At 37.5% G+C, this 14,977-nt stretch overlaps 2 protein-coding genes across 2 annotated transcripts; both read right to left on the bottom strand.

Moving 5' to 3' along the window:
- Positions 1 to 2,518: 2,518 nt before the first annotated feature.
- Positions 2,519 to 3,467, bottom strand: LOC124092325 (olfactory receptor 7D11-like). Its single transcript, XM_046443782.2, has one exon. It carries the CDS (start codon positions 3,465 to 3,467, stop codon positions 2,529 to 2,531), a length of 939 nt encoding a protein of 312 aa, XP_046299738.1. The 3' UTR covers positions 2,519 to 2,528.
- A 10,185-nt stretch (positions 3,468 to 13,652) lies between these two features.
- Positions 13,653 to 14,591, bottom strand: LOC124092307 (olfactory receptor 7D4-like). The gene has a single exon (XM_046443766.1). It carries the CDS (start codon positions 14,589 to 14,591, stop codon positions 13,653 to 13,655), a length of 939 nt encoding a protein of 312 aa, XP_046299722.1.
- Between the last annotated feature and the right edge of the window lie 386 nt (positions 14,592 to 14,977).

The following is a 14,977-nucleotide window of genomic DNA, read 5'->3' on the forward strand; positions in this document are numbered from 1 at the left end:
TTTCCTTCTTCCTCCATCCACCTCACTGGGACACACTTACTGTCTCCAGTGGCTGCCACTGAAGCTTTATCTTCTCCACAATCTGTTCCCAGAAAGCCCTCTTACTTATTCATGGATGCCAAGATTACGCAGTACAGCAGCGAGGGGCCAGAGAGGCATGTTTAAAAGTTTCTAGTCTCAAGGCATGAATCCTCAAAGCTCATCATTTAGCAAATTGTTCTTGTGTCTTTTCACTCTCCAAACTAGTCAACTCCCCTGAGATACAAAGGAGAAAGAACAGTGGAAATTTTTCATCAGCTTTGCATTTCTGGAGAAAGTGGCAGGGGAAAATGGGTGTATATCTTCTAAGAAAAACTTTTTTCTTGGTTTGATTTCACAGTCATAAGGAACAGTTCATTCCTGTAAAGAACAGGTTTCAGGAGCCATATTCTCTGATGTGCCTTCTTTGAATGATCTTTGGAGATTTTAGAAATTATTTCAAATTTATGATGTTATAGACAAATGAACTTCTTTCTTTTGTATTTTTCCTCTTTTATTTTTATATTCAGGTGCTTACCTATTTTTCATTTTCATGTGTTTGCCTATTTATTTAATTATCTAAACTGACAGGTAATATTGTAAATATTTATTATGTGCAATATGATAGCTAGAAATATTTTCCATTGTAGTGGGGCAAGGTGGTACATGCTTGTAATCCCAACAACTCTAGAGGCTGAGGCAGGTGTTTCAAAGCCAGCCTCAGCAAATTAGCAAGGCCCTATGCCACTTAGTGAGACCCTGCCTCAAAAATAAAATAATATAAAAACAGGGCTGGGGATGTATCTTAGTGTTTAAGGACCCATAGGTTCGATCCATGGTACTGAAAAAAATAAAAAATGCTCAGCATCACTGATCATTAGCATAACACATATAAATCTTCTAGGAAACACCACCTCACATGTATTAAAATGACTATTATCAAAAGCACAGAAGGTACTGTTTTTGGCGAGGATATTGATAAAAGGGACCATTAAATTCTGTTGTCTGAAATGTAAATCAGTATAGTAATTATGGAAGAAAGTGTGCAGGGATTTAGAAAAATTAAAATAGTACTACTATCATATCCAGCAATACCATTACTGCATGTTTATCCAGAGGACACGAAATCAGTATGTCAAAATAAATGTATATTCCCATTATCATGGCAGCATTATTCACAACAGTCAAGTGTTTACTATCAGATGAATAGATTGAAAATGTGGCTCATTATATACACAAAAGGGAACAGTAGTCATGCTAAGAAACAGGTGATCCTAGCCAGACATGGTGGCACACCCCTGTAATTGCAGTGCCTTGGGTGTCTGAGGCAGGAGGATCCCAGGTTCAAGGCCACCTCAATAACTTATCCAGACCCTGTTTTAAAATAAAATGAAAAGAAAAGGCTGGGGATGTGGTTCCATGATTAAGTGCCTCTGCATTCAATCCCCAGGAAAGGAAGGAAGGAAGGAAGGAAGGAAGGAAGGAAGGAAGGAAGGAAAGAAAGAAAGAAAGAAAGAAAGAAAGAAAGAAAGAAAGAAATCTTAGCATTTGCTGCTACATGGATGAACCTCTGTGACATTATGTCAAGTGGAATAAACCAGGCTTATGATGAAAAATACCAATGACCAATGAGCTAACTTGCTCACTTACATGTAAGTCTGAAGAAGTAGAATTTGTAGACAGAGTAGAACAGTGACTATCAGAGGTGAGGGGTTGAAGGTTAGGTACATGTTGGTCAAGGGCACAAAATTCCAGTCAGAATGAAGAATGCCAAGAGATCACTTGTGCATCACAATGAGTATAATTAATCAATCACAATGAACTGCATACTTGAGAAAAAAGAAAGAATAACATACAGCTTGAAAATTATTTGCAAACACATATGTAAGAAGTGTCAAGTAGCCAAAGCAATCAATTTTTAGCACAAGAAAAGTACCATGTGTACAATTTCTAAATGAGCAAACTTCCTAAGACAACAAGCACTCCAAAAGGTTCTCAATGACTCAGGAAAATGCACTCAGAAGCAAAATGAATACTTCACAACCTAGAGAATGCTGTACTTTTTATAAAATTGAAAATCGCAAGGATGTCAAGATAACAAAAACTTCACACTTTAGAATGCAAAATTTGCCAATTACAATGAAGAGTTTAGTGATTCCTCAAAAAGTTACACATACAATTAACATATGATCCAGCTGTCCTACTCCTATCTATATTACTTAACTAATGACAACTAATAACTACGTCATGCACTGCATAACAATGAGAATAGTTTCTTAGTAATGAATCACAAGGCAATCCTGTCATTGTGCAAACACCATAGAGTGCTCCATGTTAACTACCACGGCTGTGACATCACTAGGCAATCCAATGTTGTGACCACAATCATAGACAGTCTATCCCTTACACAAATCATCAAGAATACAACATGTGACTGCACTCACACATGAACAATGATATTTAAAAACTTTTGTGTTTCAGCATAAGAAAGTCCCTTTATTTCTGAGGTCTCAAAGACCAGAGGATGCTCTGCTGAGGAGTCTCCCCAGAGTCCCTTTCACATCCTTGTTCCTCAGGCTGTAGATGAAGGGGTTCAGCATGGGGGTGATCACACTATACATCACTGAGGTGATCAAACGTCTCTGGGAAGCATGGGTCACGGCAGAACTGAGATAAACCCCAAATGCTGTTCCATAGAACAAGGAGACCACACACAGGTGAGACCCACAGGTGGAAAATGCTTTGTATTTGTTCACAATGGAGGACATCTTCAATAAGGAGGAGATAATCTGAGAGTAAGAGTAGAGGATCCCAGTCATAGGAATCACACCCAGCAAGGCAGACAACACATGTATAACAACGTAATTGACATGAGTATCAGAGCTGGCTACATCGAGAAGCTGAGTCAGCTCACAGAAGAAATGTGGGATTTCAGTGCCTACGGAGAAGGTCAGTCGCTTCACCAGTAGAATATGAATGAGGGAGACCCAGAACATGATGAGCCAACACAACAGAACCAGGAGGACACAGAGCCGGGGGTTCATGATGACTATGTAATTCAGAGGGTGGCAGATGGCCATAAAGCGGTCAAAGGCCATCACAGATAAGAGGAAATTATCCATTCCAATAAAAATAATCAAAAAATACACTTGAATGAAGCACTCTATGTAGGAGATGTCTTTTCTCTGTACCTGGACGTTCACCAGCATCTTTGGGACCGTGGTGGAGATGAAACAGATGTCAACAAAGGACAGGTTGGAGAGGAAGAAGTACATGGGGGTGTGGAGGTGGGGGTCAGAGCTGATGGCCAGGATGATGAGCAGGTTTCCAAGCACTGTGACCAGGTACATGGACAGGAACAGTCCAAAGAGAATGGGCTGCAGATCAGGATCATCTGAGAGGCCCAGGAGGAGGAACTGTGATACACATGTATGGTTCACTTCTTCCATGCAGTGGGTGTAATTTCTGCAGAAGGAGGTAAAAGCAATATTCAATGATCACTCAGCTAGAAGCTCAGCTAGTCCTCACCTCACGTATCACCCTTGGGGGTGTCCTTCATTCCCTGTGAGTCTGCCAAGGAGAGTGACTTACTCACCCAAGTGACAGTCCATTTCTCTTTTAGAGGTATGATCAGACTTTCTTTAAATTAGCAAAAGTGTCTCTTCTCATCTACTTGCAAGTTTTAATTCTCATTTTTAAAAATTTATGCACATGAGTTTATGCCTCCTCAATGAAATCCTTCCATAAGAATTATAGAAATTTCTCATCCTTTTCTTGGAAATGTTCATAATTCTTCATGCTATATCTCTATAATCATGATTAATCACGGATTTTTACTCTATCTAGACTTTATGCTATGACATGAGACTTGATAGTGATGTGGTAGTTCTCTCCCTTCTTTTATTTCTACATATGTAGTTATTTCTATGACCTATTTATGAGGATTACAAGTTCTTTTGTGCTCAGTAGGAGTCTCAGTAATGCTTGCTGTAAATAGATGCTGTAATTATTATGTTAATGTTAATTTAAAACTCCTCCTTTATGATGTTTTATGTGTGTGAGTATTCCGATATACATGATATAACTGTGGCTTTAAAATGGTATTCTGGAGTCAGAATTCCTGGAGTAGAGTTTTGCTCCACCAGCATTCCATCGCTGTGATGTGGAGCAAGGCACACAAACTCTTTACCTACCTTTACCTCACCTCTACAGCTGAGGTAGTCAGTGTTCACTCCGTGGTATGTAATATTTCTACTTGTGATTCCTGTGGCACCTGATGGTCATTTACTACACAGGAGCTTTTCTTCTTCACATATCAGTACAACAGGATTCCTTGCTATCATTTGGCATTCTCCCTCTGAAACTGAATTCACCATCATGGATGAATTCTGTTCCTTATACAAGAGCATTTTGGGTGCTTCTTTGACTACCATCTGCATTTCTAATTAATGAAGACTCCCATGGTTCCTTCGTTCAGAGAATGCCTGCTGAGTAAACTCTTCCAAGAAGAAGAAGAAGAATCATGTAGCCCACATCACTTTTAAAATCAAATATAAGGTACTTGTAATAGTGTGTGCTTCTGTGTGGGGCTCTTGGATGGGGCATATTATATTAAAATCCATCATAGTTAATAACCAAAATATATCTAATAGATTTGACTACAAAATCAAATATGATATAAAATCATTCATTCTAGAAAATAAAGAGCAAATTTAAGATTTAAAAAGTGAATATTTCTATTCTCCATGACAAAAAGGGTCAGCTTTGTGAATGCCCAAGGAATAAATATAAAGACTGGAAAAAAAATGATTGAGGACAAATTTTGTCTGCGAAGGCAGACAGGAGAGTCTACTCTACATTCAACACAATGTACTTACATTAAAACACTACAGTATTTGTGCGAAATTCATGAACCTGCCAAGGCAGTCACCACCAACCTCAGCTTTAAATATTTTCCAAAACATACTGGGTTGGTAATATGAGAAAAGGAAATTGTACTAAGTGTTGAGCATCAGAAACAATTAAACTAGCAGTGTATATAGTGTGGACCTTGAAGTGAAATGATAACTAGAACAACAGAGAACTAATAAGAGCTATCAATTAGGCCAGTAAAAAATAGTGAGGAAATATAATGGTAAAATACATTCAACTTTGAAACAAAATAAGTCATACCTCATCCATAAAAAGATCTTCAGTGAGTTGTTAACAATAAATAATTGGATGGAGGAAATCTTAGAAGAACCTATAATACTAGTGAACAATTGGAGGTTCTTTAAAAAAAAAATCCTGTCATAGAGAGAAGCTCTAGATCCCAAAGAGTGAGAAAAGGAAACAGAACACCTGGAAGAGACGGGTCCTAATGGAAACTGAAGTGCCTTCAAAGTACACAGGTACTCCACGCTCATTCCTCATCGACTCCATAAACATGGATCATTCATATTCTTACTATTCTAGAGGTAAAACCCAGTACCCAGTCATCTCCTCTTTCCTTCTTCCTCCGCTAGCCTTACAGGGTCACACCAGCTCTCTCAGATATTGTCATTGGAGCTTACTCTTCTCCACCATCTGTCCCTGGGAAGCTCACTTGACTCTTCACAGAGGCTGAGACCAGAGAGGTGCAGGCGAGGGGCCAGAGAGACAAGCTGAGTTTAAAGTTTCTACTGTCTCAGGTTTGAATTCTCAGATCTCCTCATTAAGCAAATTGTCCTGTTGTCTTTCCACTCTGCAAACAGTTCACCTCCCTTGAGGGACAAAGGAGATGGCAGGATGGAAATTTTTCAGTCAGTTTTGTGTTTATATAGTGGGAGGGATAGATTTGTGTAATCCAAGAAAAATCTCTTTTTTCTTTGTTTTGGTTTAAAAGTCATATTATGTGCTCAAAGGAAATGATTAATTTTCACAAGGAACTAGTCCCATGAACCAGCCAACTCCCTCAATGTGTCTGCTTTTAACAGTCTTTGGAAACTGTAGAAATAATTTCAGACTCACAAAATTGAGTGGGGAAGGAGTCCTTCCTTTTTAATTTTCCATAGCTCTTTTATTTTTCATGTTTACATGTCTATTTATTGAATATTTTTTCAAATTGACAGATAAAATTGTAGATATATACGGGTACAATAAGAAATCTAGAATTATTTTGCATTATGCAATGGTAAAAACTAAAAACCAGCATGTGCATGACCTCATTAATATCTGTTTTAGGGTGAGAATATTTCACATCAGCTCAACATTTTTTAAGAATACAATACATCATCACTAGTTGAATTGCTAGGCCATAGGTCTCTTGAATTATTCCTCGTATTTAAAAGGAATTCTTACCCTTTGGCCAACATTTCCCCAGTATTACCTTCCCAATGTCCAGCCTGTGGTGACCACTCTTCCTCATTCTATTTCTTTTATATCACCTCCTAAAATTTTCCAAAAATGAGCGGTCATGTAGTATTTATCTCAGTTAGCCTAGGTTACTTCGATTCCTATAAAGTTCTCCAGGTTTATCCATGTGGTTGTAGATGATTTCCTTTTCTAATTCAGAAATTCCATAAGGACTTTTCAGAATATAAATTTTAAAAAGGGTCAGCAACTAGGAAATAGATATAAAAAAGTTCTAGGTATGGAAATATATTTTAGTATGGAAATTAGAATTCATTGTGTTTACATACTACATTTTCTTTATCCACTCCCCTGTTGATGGACAGTTAGATTGATTACATATCTTGGCTATTTTGAAAATCTTGGAAAGCAGCTATCTTTTCAAGATACTCATTTTATTTACTTGGATTCTACCCAGCAATGGTGAATCAGACAGCTCCGGAACTTCCTCATGCTGGGAATAAAATGACCCCTTGCTGTGGAGGGGCACCACTGATACTTTCTCTAACACAGCCTAGCTAGATCTACATAGGTATAGACTCCGATTTTGTTTCTGTAAACTTTAACCAATTCTGTGGGAACCACAGAGAAGCAATCTAGCTGCATCTCTTCAGTTTGATCAAAACTGAAAATGAAATTCTTTTTTCCTTTTCTATTGTTCTCCTATTTCTTGTGAAGGTCATTGGCCAATTTCAGCCAGCCAACAAGCAAGGTGCTGGGCTAGAATTCCATGACCACAAAGGTTGCCACAATACTGGTATTAAAATTTATATTTCCCTCTGATAGCCATGCTTCTCTATAAGAGGGTTTGTATTGAGGGAATTCTTATAAATAAAAAAAAAGGAGTTTAAGATTTCTTTGTGCTGGGCATGATAGTGCACACCTGTAATCCCAGTGGCTCAGGAAGATGAGAAAGGAAGATCATGAGTTCAAAACTAGCCTCAGAAAAGGTGAGGAACTAAGCAATTCAGTGAGACCTACTGTAGGCCCATTTTTTATCACTGGGCACCACATTGGGACCCTGTCTCTAAATAAATACAAAATAGGGCTGGGGATGTGGCTCAGTAGTTGAGTGCCCCTGAGTTCAATCCTCAGTGCCCACCCTCAAAAAAAAAAAAAAAAGATTGCTTTGTTTCTGTTTTTGTCTTCACTAAAATCAAGGTTACTAAGAGTTAATATAATATCAAGTGTAATTCTATGTGCAAAAAAGTATAAAAGTTTTTAGTTGTGTTTCAATTAAAGCACTATAAAAAGCATAAAGTATTTCATCTTACTAAAATTGAGTAATTTGTCTAAATTCAGAAATCCCATAAGGATTTTTCAGAATATAAATTTTAAAAAAGGGTCAGCAACTAGGAAATAGATATAAAAAAGTTCTAGGTATGGAAATATATTTTAATATGGAAATTAGAAAGAAAAAGAAGTGTTTCTGGATGAGGAAGTCTTTTGTATGACAAATTAAACAAGTTGTAGTGTGTCTAAGTAAGTTACACAAGGTTTTTGGAGGAAAAAATCTCAAAAATAAGGATAAATCTCAAAAATCACAAAACGGTTTGTGTCTAATTAAGTTGAGTATAATTAGCATTATCAGTTAAAGTTATTTAAAGCTTTTTTCCTAAGGTCAAAAATAATATACTGATATAAACAAGAATTTATTTATTAAATTTATTAAAATTCTCTATGTGTTTCTTAAAACACTAATCTGCTCTTATCTATCAAGATAATTTCTTGAATACATTAGGTTTTATTGTTTAAGGGAACTAGTAGACTTTTCTAGTAGACTTAGAAAATAATATATGAGAACTTTGTAAAATAATATTTAAGAAAGAGGCAAAGATCAGGTTCAGAAATAAAACACTTTACCTAAGATTTGTCAAAATTCTACCTCACCTGAGTTAAGACTCTGCCCTCACCTTATTCCATGGTAGAATGACTCTAAATTAGGCTAAACTTAAGTTCATTTAAATTTAAGTTCTAAATTATAGATTTCTGTTAGAAAAATTACTGTGATCTCAAAATAAATAGGGGATATAGTATATAACTATAAACTAAGGTTTGGGATTATAAAAAATATGTTTCTTGGTTCATAGTTATTATACAAACTGATTATGTCTCTGCACTTGTTAATTCCATTTTGTATTTTCCTTGTAAAATATTGTATCTATTGTCTGTTAGCGCTTTGCAGAAGTACACATCTCATAAAACAATATGGGCTAATTCAACAAATTAAACAAGTTTAAGCCTTCACCTATAAGATAGACAGACATGGCTGACTTCCAGTACTAATATTGACCCCAATTAAATGGAAGGAGGTAAGTTCTTGTAAAATTATAAACATTAAAGTTAAAACCCCAGTACTCCTACTTCAAGATTGGTGACACTGGCCTGCTACATGTTTAAAACTAAAACTTGGAGACTAAAGTTAAGAAAATTAAAGGGCCAAGGAAAATAGCCAATATTTGGCTCTTGCTCTTTGAGGTCAGTGTGGACCCAGGGGCCTTCACTAAGGGCCTTGTAACTCTGGTCCCATGACCTCCCAATCAGGGGGATCAATGGGATCATAGAGACCAGGAAGCCAACCAGTGCACGTTCTGCAAAAAGGAGGGTAATTGGAGGGCAAAATATCCCTGATGCTTCCATGTGGTCAGCAAGAATCTGGCCCATCCTGGCAGATGGCACTAGAGAATCTAAGAGGCTTCTTTCAAGTTCCCAAGAGTGATTCTCTGAAGAATCTTAGTTGACTCTTAACAATAGATAGAAACAAGGTCAATTTGACTAACTTGGTCTTAAACATCTAGCAAGAGAGTTTTAACTAAAATACAGACATACCTGGGTATTTAAAAGGAAAGACAATAGTTTTTTAATTTATTTTAAGTTGTACAATTTGTATCAGCCTGCCTAAAGTAAGTAAAGCTGGAGGTTTTAAACAAAGGGTTTTTAGACAGGAGTTGTCTGATAACTATCAAAAGAGACTGATAGAGTCACAAGCTATTTTGAATCACTTTGAGATTCCTAACATTCCACGTAATCAGGCTTGGTCTGTGTTTACTAGTATGTCATCTAGCCCCAATATTTATCCCTCATACTCATCTAAATAATGTAATATGGCACATAAAAGTACTAATTAACTTTATCAAGAAAGTCCTAAGTGACAGAGATAAAGTGATCTCTACTAAACATAGAGGTAATGCCAATAGAAAGATATTTTACAAAAATAAGATGGCATTAAATATCTTAAATAGAGTTCACAAGGATATCTGTGACATTATAAAAAACTAAATGTTATGTATATGTCTCTAACAACTCTGCTAATGTTTCCAAATCCTTAACTGGCCTCCACTCACAGATCAGTGGCATGTGGATCCCACTTAGAGCTTTAATGAGTTACCGTCTTCATGGTGTTCAGAGACCAGCCAATAATACTGATTGCTTTCACGCTGATTGTTTGCAAAAAATAATGTTTTGCTGTTTATTTATTATTATCTTAGCATGATCTCACCTCATCCAGTCACCCAACAACAGTCATCATGGCCCTCTGGACTGTCCTAATAATGCTAAATACTGCCCCACCTGATAGAGAATAAAGACTTCAGGTTTCATTCTCCAAAAACCACCCACTTTCAGCAGGAAGTAGCCAAAATGAGTTGGAACCCAAATGCCCTAAGAAGATTTAAGGACCCAAAGTTCTTGAGTGAGGAATGAAACAGAGGTAAAAGTTAGGCAGTCAGTGCAGTAATCAATGATGGGGGTTGAGAGGGTGATGACAGGTTATTGAAGAGAGAACAATGTTTGCTAATGGTTAACCCCTACACTCTTGCTGACATTCACATATGCATGGAAGAAAGAGAAGACAATGATTAAAGAGGGGGATTCCAGGGTTATAAGAAATTAAATCACACCCTCTCTCGTGGGTTTTCAGCTAGAGTCCCCCTTCTCTTTGGAGAAGTCTATCTCTATCCCTTTCCTAAATAAAACATGCTTGCTACCCTTGCCTCGGCATTTCTTGAGTGTTAATTCTTTAACACTGAGGAAGAAGAACCCTTTCCTGATCACCACTTGATAGATATGACTGTGAAGTCTTATCTGGTTTACTTAAGCCTTTTACAGGTCTTTTCCTATAGTTACTGGAATAGTGAAATCTGTTCAAATTCTCTACACAGATATTTGTTCCAATCACATTCTCCAAGACATTTCAGGAACAAGTGCCCTAATTTCCAAGTTGGCTTCCTGGAAACATAAATGCCAATAAGAACAGTGACCCACAAGAGCTTATTCATCATGAATATGCATTAGAATTTGGGGAAGACTTGCCTTAAGTATGAGAACTGAAAAACCATGACTAGGGCTCCATCAACCATAATCATTACTTTCTCACCTATTTCTCTATAAACATAATTGCCTTCCTTGCAATGCCTTTTAGATAAGGAGAACACTTGAGTGTCATGTTTCACTGCCAAATAGATATATTTAATGATGTGATTCACAAACATATCTAGTGAAATTTCTAGGAATGAATTTAATAAAAAGAAAGTAATTTGGAGACCTAGCTCACACCATATATAACCCCAAAAATCCAATAGTTTAAGTATTATGGGTAAAATCATAAATCTTTTAGAATATACCTGAATATTACATCTTCACCTTGGATTTTTGAAATGACCCAAATTCATTAGTTAAAAAAGCAAAAAACAAACAAACAAACAAACAAAAAACAAAAAAGTTATGTGGCTCTTAAATAAATTCAAAAATTTATACACACCAAGACACACTATCAAGGAAATGGAGCCTAACAGAGGCATAAAATGGACATAAAGACAATGGAACAGGATAGCAAGCCCAGAAATGAATGCACCAGTTTATGGATCAATTCATAATTAAACTATTTTTGACAATAATGTCAAGAACACATGGTTGGGGGAGGAGAAATGTGTTCAGTCAATGATTCTAGGAAAACTGGATATCCATACATAGAAAAATGAACATAGACCCTTTGTGACAACATGCACATAAAAATGACTAAGAATTTGAGATTCTAATGTAAGACCTGAAATTATAAAACTATTAGAAGACAACTAGAGAAAACACTATGATATTGGTTGAGACAATGATTACTCACCTATATGTATTTGAATGTGTCTGGATGGATGGATGGATAGATAGATAGATAGATAGACAGATAGACAGATAGATAGATAGATATACACAAATATCTAACAAGTATATGAAGAAAATGCTCACTGTCACTATTCATTAGTTTAATGCAAAGTAAACTGCAAGGAGACATCACCTCACACATTAGAGGGGATATTGTCAAAAACACAGATGACAACAAGGGCTGGTGAGTATATGGAGAAAAAGGAGCCTTAAATGTCATTATGGGCAACATGATGTTGGTCCAATGATACAAAGTTTCCATTAGACAGAAATAACTTCAATAGATTTCTTGCACATCAAGGTGGGCATAATTAACATTAAACTGTACGTTTGAGGAAAAGGGAATACTAGCATACAGAATGGAAAAATGTTATTAAAACATTCATCTGATAAGGGTCAAGTATCCTGACAAAATAATGAAATTTTAACAGGAAAAAAAAGCATAATCTACACAATTGCTAAATGAGCTAAGATTTAATAAGGCATATCTGCATAGAAGATGCATTAACTTCAAAGAAGCACCTGAAAAGATGCTCAATGACTCACAGGGAAACACAAATCAAAAGCAAATGAGGTGCTACTACAGAGTCAAGAGTGGCATACTTTTTATAAAATTATATATCACTAATATTGGCAAGGATGCAAGATAACAGAACCTCTATACATTAAAATATAAAATTTGCTGGCCACAATGAAAACCTGCATGGTAATTCTGCTAAGTGAAATACCACACAATCAAGCTGTCCCATCCCTATATACATTACCGGTAAAATGAGAATCATGTAGTCACACACTGTTTAACAATGAGAATATATTCTGAGAAATGCAACATTAGGCAATTTTATCAGTGTTCAATCATCCTGCAGTGCACTTACATAAACTACCATGACTGTGACACCACTAGGCAATCCAGTTTTATGGGATCACCATCACACAGACAGCCTGTCATTCACCAAAGCATCATTTATGCAACACAAAGAATACCCAATTGTGCATATCCAGAGCAGTAATTTACTAATAGTTAAAGGTGGAAATAACCCACATGTCCATCAATGGATAAACAACTTGTGGTGTATACTTAAAGTCGATCTTTAGCCATAGTAAAGAAGATAGTTAACTTTAACCTACAAAAGAGCCCAAAGAAATGAGGAAACTAAGGAAGGAGGGAATGAAAGAAGGAGAAAATATGAAGATAAGAAGGAAGAAAGGGGAAATTATAGATCAAAAATAATTAAGCAGTTGGGTATGTAATCCCAGTGGCTCGGAGGTTGAGACAGGAAGATCGTGAGTTCAAAGCCAGCCTCAGCAAAAGTGAGGTGCTAAGCAACCCAATGAGACCCTGTCTGTAAATAAAATACAAAATAGGGTTGGGGATGTGGCTCAGCGATTGAGTTCCCCTGAGTTCAATCCCCAGTACCCCTCCCCCCAAAAAAGAATGAAACAATCTTTCAGAATATCATAGGCATTATATTACTGTGTAACAGAGAAACACATGCTCTTTTAAAGCTGGATTGTATCCTTCATGTTCAAAATTCAATCACTGCTGCTACAAAAAGCAGGAAAACAAGGGTATTAGGGTGTGCTCATTTTTAGCTTGCTGTTTTAGTCCATCCAATATATTGCTTCTCTTCAGAAATCATGTGAAGAAATAAAAACAGAAAATGTCTCAAATCCCTCCAAAATGAATATATACACAAACATAGAGTCACAAGCATAGCCTGGTAGCACTTTGTTCTGATGATTTTCATTTATTCCAGAGAAAAAAGAACAAAATCACATTAAGGTGGAGAATATTCATGCCATAATTTTTCAGGAAACCATGTCTTCATTTGATATAAGTTCTTCATGTCAAGTTGGAAATCTAGAAATGCCTGTGAGAAGACTTACAAAACTTGAAATATTATGGGCTACATACAGAGGAGAAAATTGAAAAGAAAACACTGAAGGAGTTGTTAGGGAGGTATACAAAAATCTACAGAAGCAAAGGCACAGGGTATAGAAGAAATCAAATGCATGTTTTAGGAAAGAAACAGAGCCTGGCGCTGGACATTGAAACACAACATTTGCCCTACAGGCCACACTGTCCCTCTACTTCTCAGGTCAGTCATTCCTTAAGGACCAGAGGCTGCTCTGCTGAGGAGTCTCCCCAGGGCCCCCTTCACATCCTTGTTCCTCAGGCTGTAGATGAAGGGGTTCAGCATGGGGGTGACCACAGTGTACATCACTGAGGCAACTGTGCTTCCCTGTGGAGAATGGGTCACAGCAGAGCTGAGGTAAACCCCAAGTGCTGTTCCATAGAACAAGGAGACCACACAGAGGTGGGACCCACAGGTGGAGAAGGCTTTGTACTTGCTCTCAATGGAGGACATCCTCATTAAGGAGGAGACAATCTGAGAGTAAGAGAAGAGGATCCCTGTCATAGGAATCATGCCCAGCAAAGCAGTTGACACATACAAAAAGATGATATTGATGAGGGTGTCAGAGCTGGCCACCTTGAGGAGCTGAGCCACTTCACAGAAGAAATGTGGGATTTCAGTGCCTGTGGAGAAGGTCAGTTGTTTCATCAGTAGAACATGAATCAGGGAGACCCAGAACATGATAAGCCAAGATGTCAGAACCAGGAGGACACAGAGCCGAGGGTTCATGATGACTGTGTAGTTCAGGGGGTGGCAGATGGCCACAAAGCGGTCACAGGCCATCGCCGTCAGCAGAAAATTATCCACTCCAAGAAACATAAGGAAAAAATACACTTGAGTCAGGCACTCTGTGTAGGAGATGTCATGGCTATGTGCCTGGATGTTCACCAGCATCTTGGGGACCGTGGTGGAGATGAAGCAAATGTCAGCCAAGGACAGGTTGGAGAGGAAGAAGTACATGGGGGTGTGGAGGTGGGGGTCAGAGGTGGTGGCCAGGATGATGAGCAGGTTCCCAAGCACTGTGACCAGGTACATGGACAGGAAAATCCCAAAGAGGGCGGGCTGCAGTTTGGGATCATCTGAGAGGCCCAGGAGGAGGAACTGTGACAGGACTGTGTGGTTCTCAGCTTCCATGTTGCTGGTGTATCTCTTACAGAAGCAGGTAAAGGTAAGTTTCAATGAATAGCCATCTGGAATCCCAGTTAATTAGCACTTTATGAGCTCTCCTTAGGATGGAGATCCTTCATCCTTAGTTTCTCCTGCCAGTGAGTGTGATTTTTCTCAACCATGTGGCAGCCCATTTCTCCTTTAAAGTGTATAATCACATGGACTTTCTTTAAATGACCAGAAATCAAAAGTGGATATCCACATGTAGACAATTGTAACTAGATTCCAAGACATTAAATTGAGTCATAAAAGTTTGAAAGAACCATTGGAAAATAGGGGTATATAGTTCAAGATACTGTCACAGGCTATAATATCCGGAATAGGTCTCCAGTAGTTCAGGAAACAAAAGCAAG

Source organism: Marmota monax, unplaced genomic scaffold (genome assembly GCF_021218885.2).
Source record: "Marmota monax isolate L192 unplaced genomic scaffold, Marmota_monax_Labrador192_F-V1.1 WCK01_AAM20220418_F8-fsc00102, whole genome shotgun sequence".
NCBI lineage: Eukaryota > Metazoa > Chordata > Mammalia > Rodentia > Sciuridae > Marmota > Marmota monax.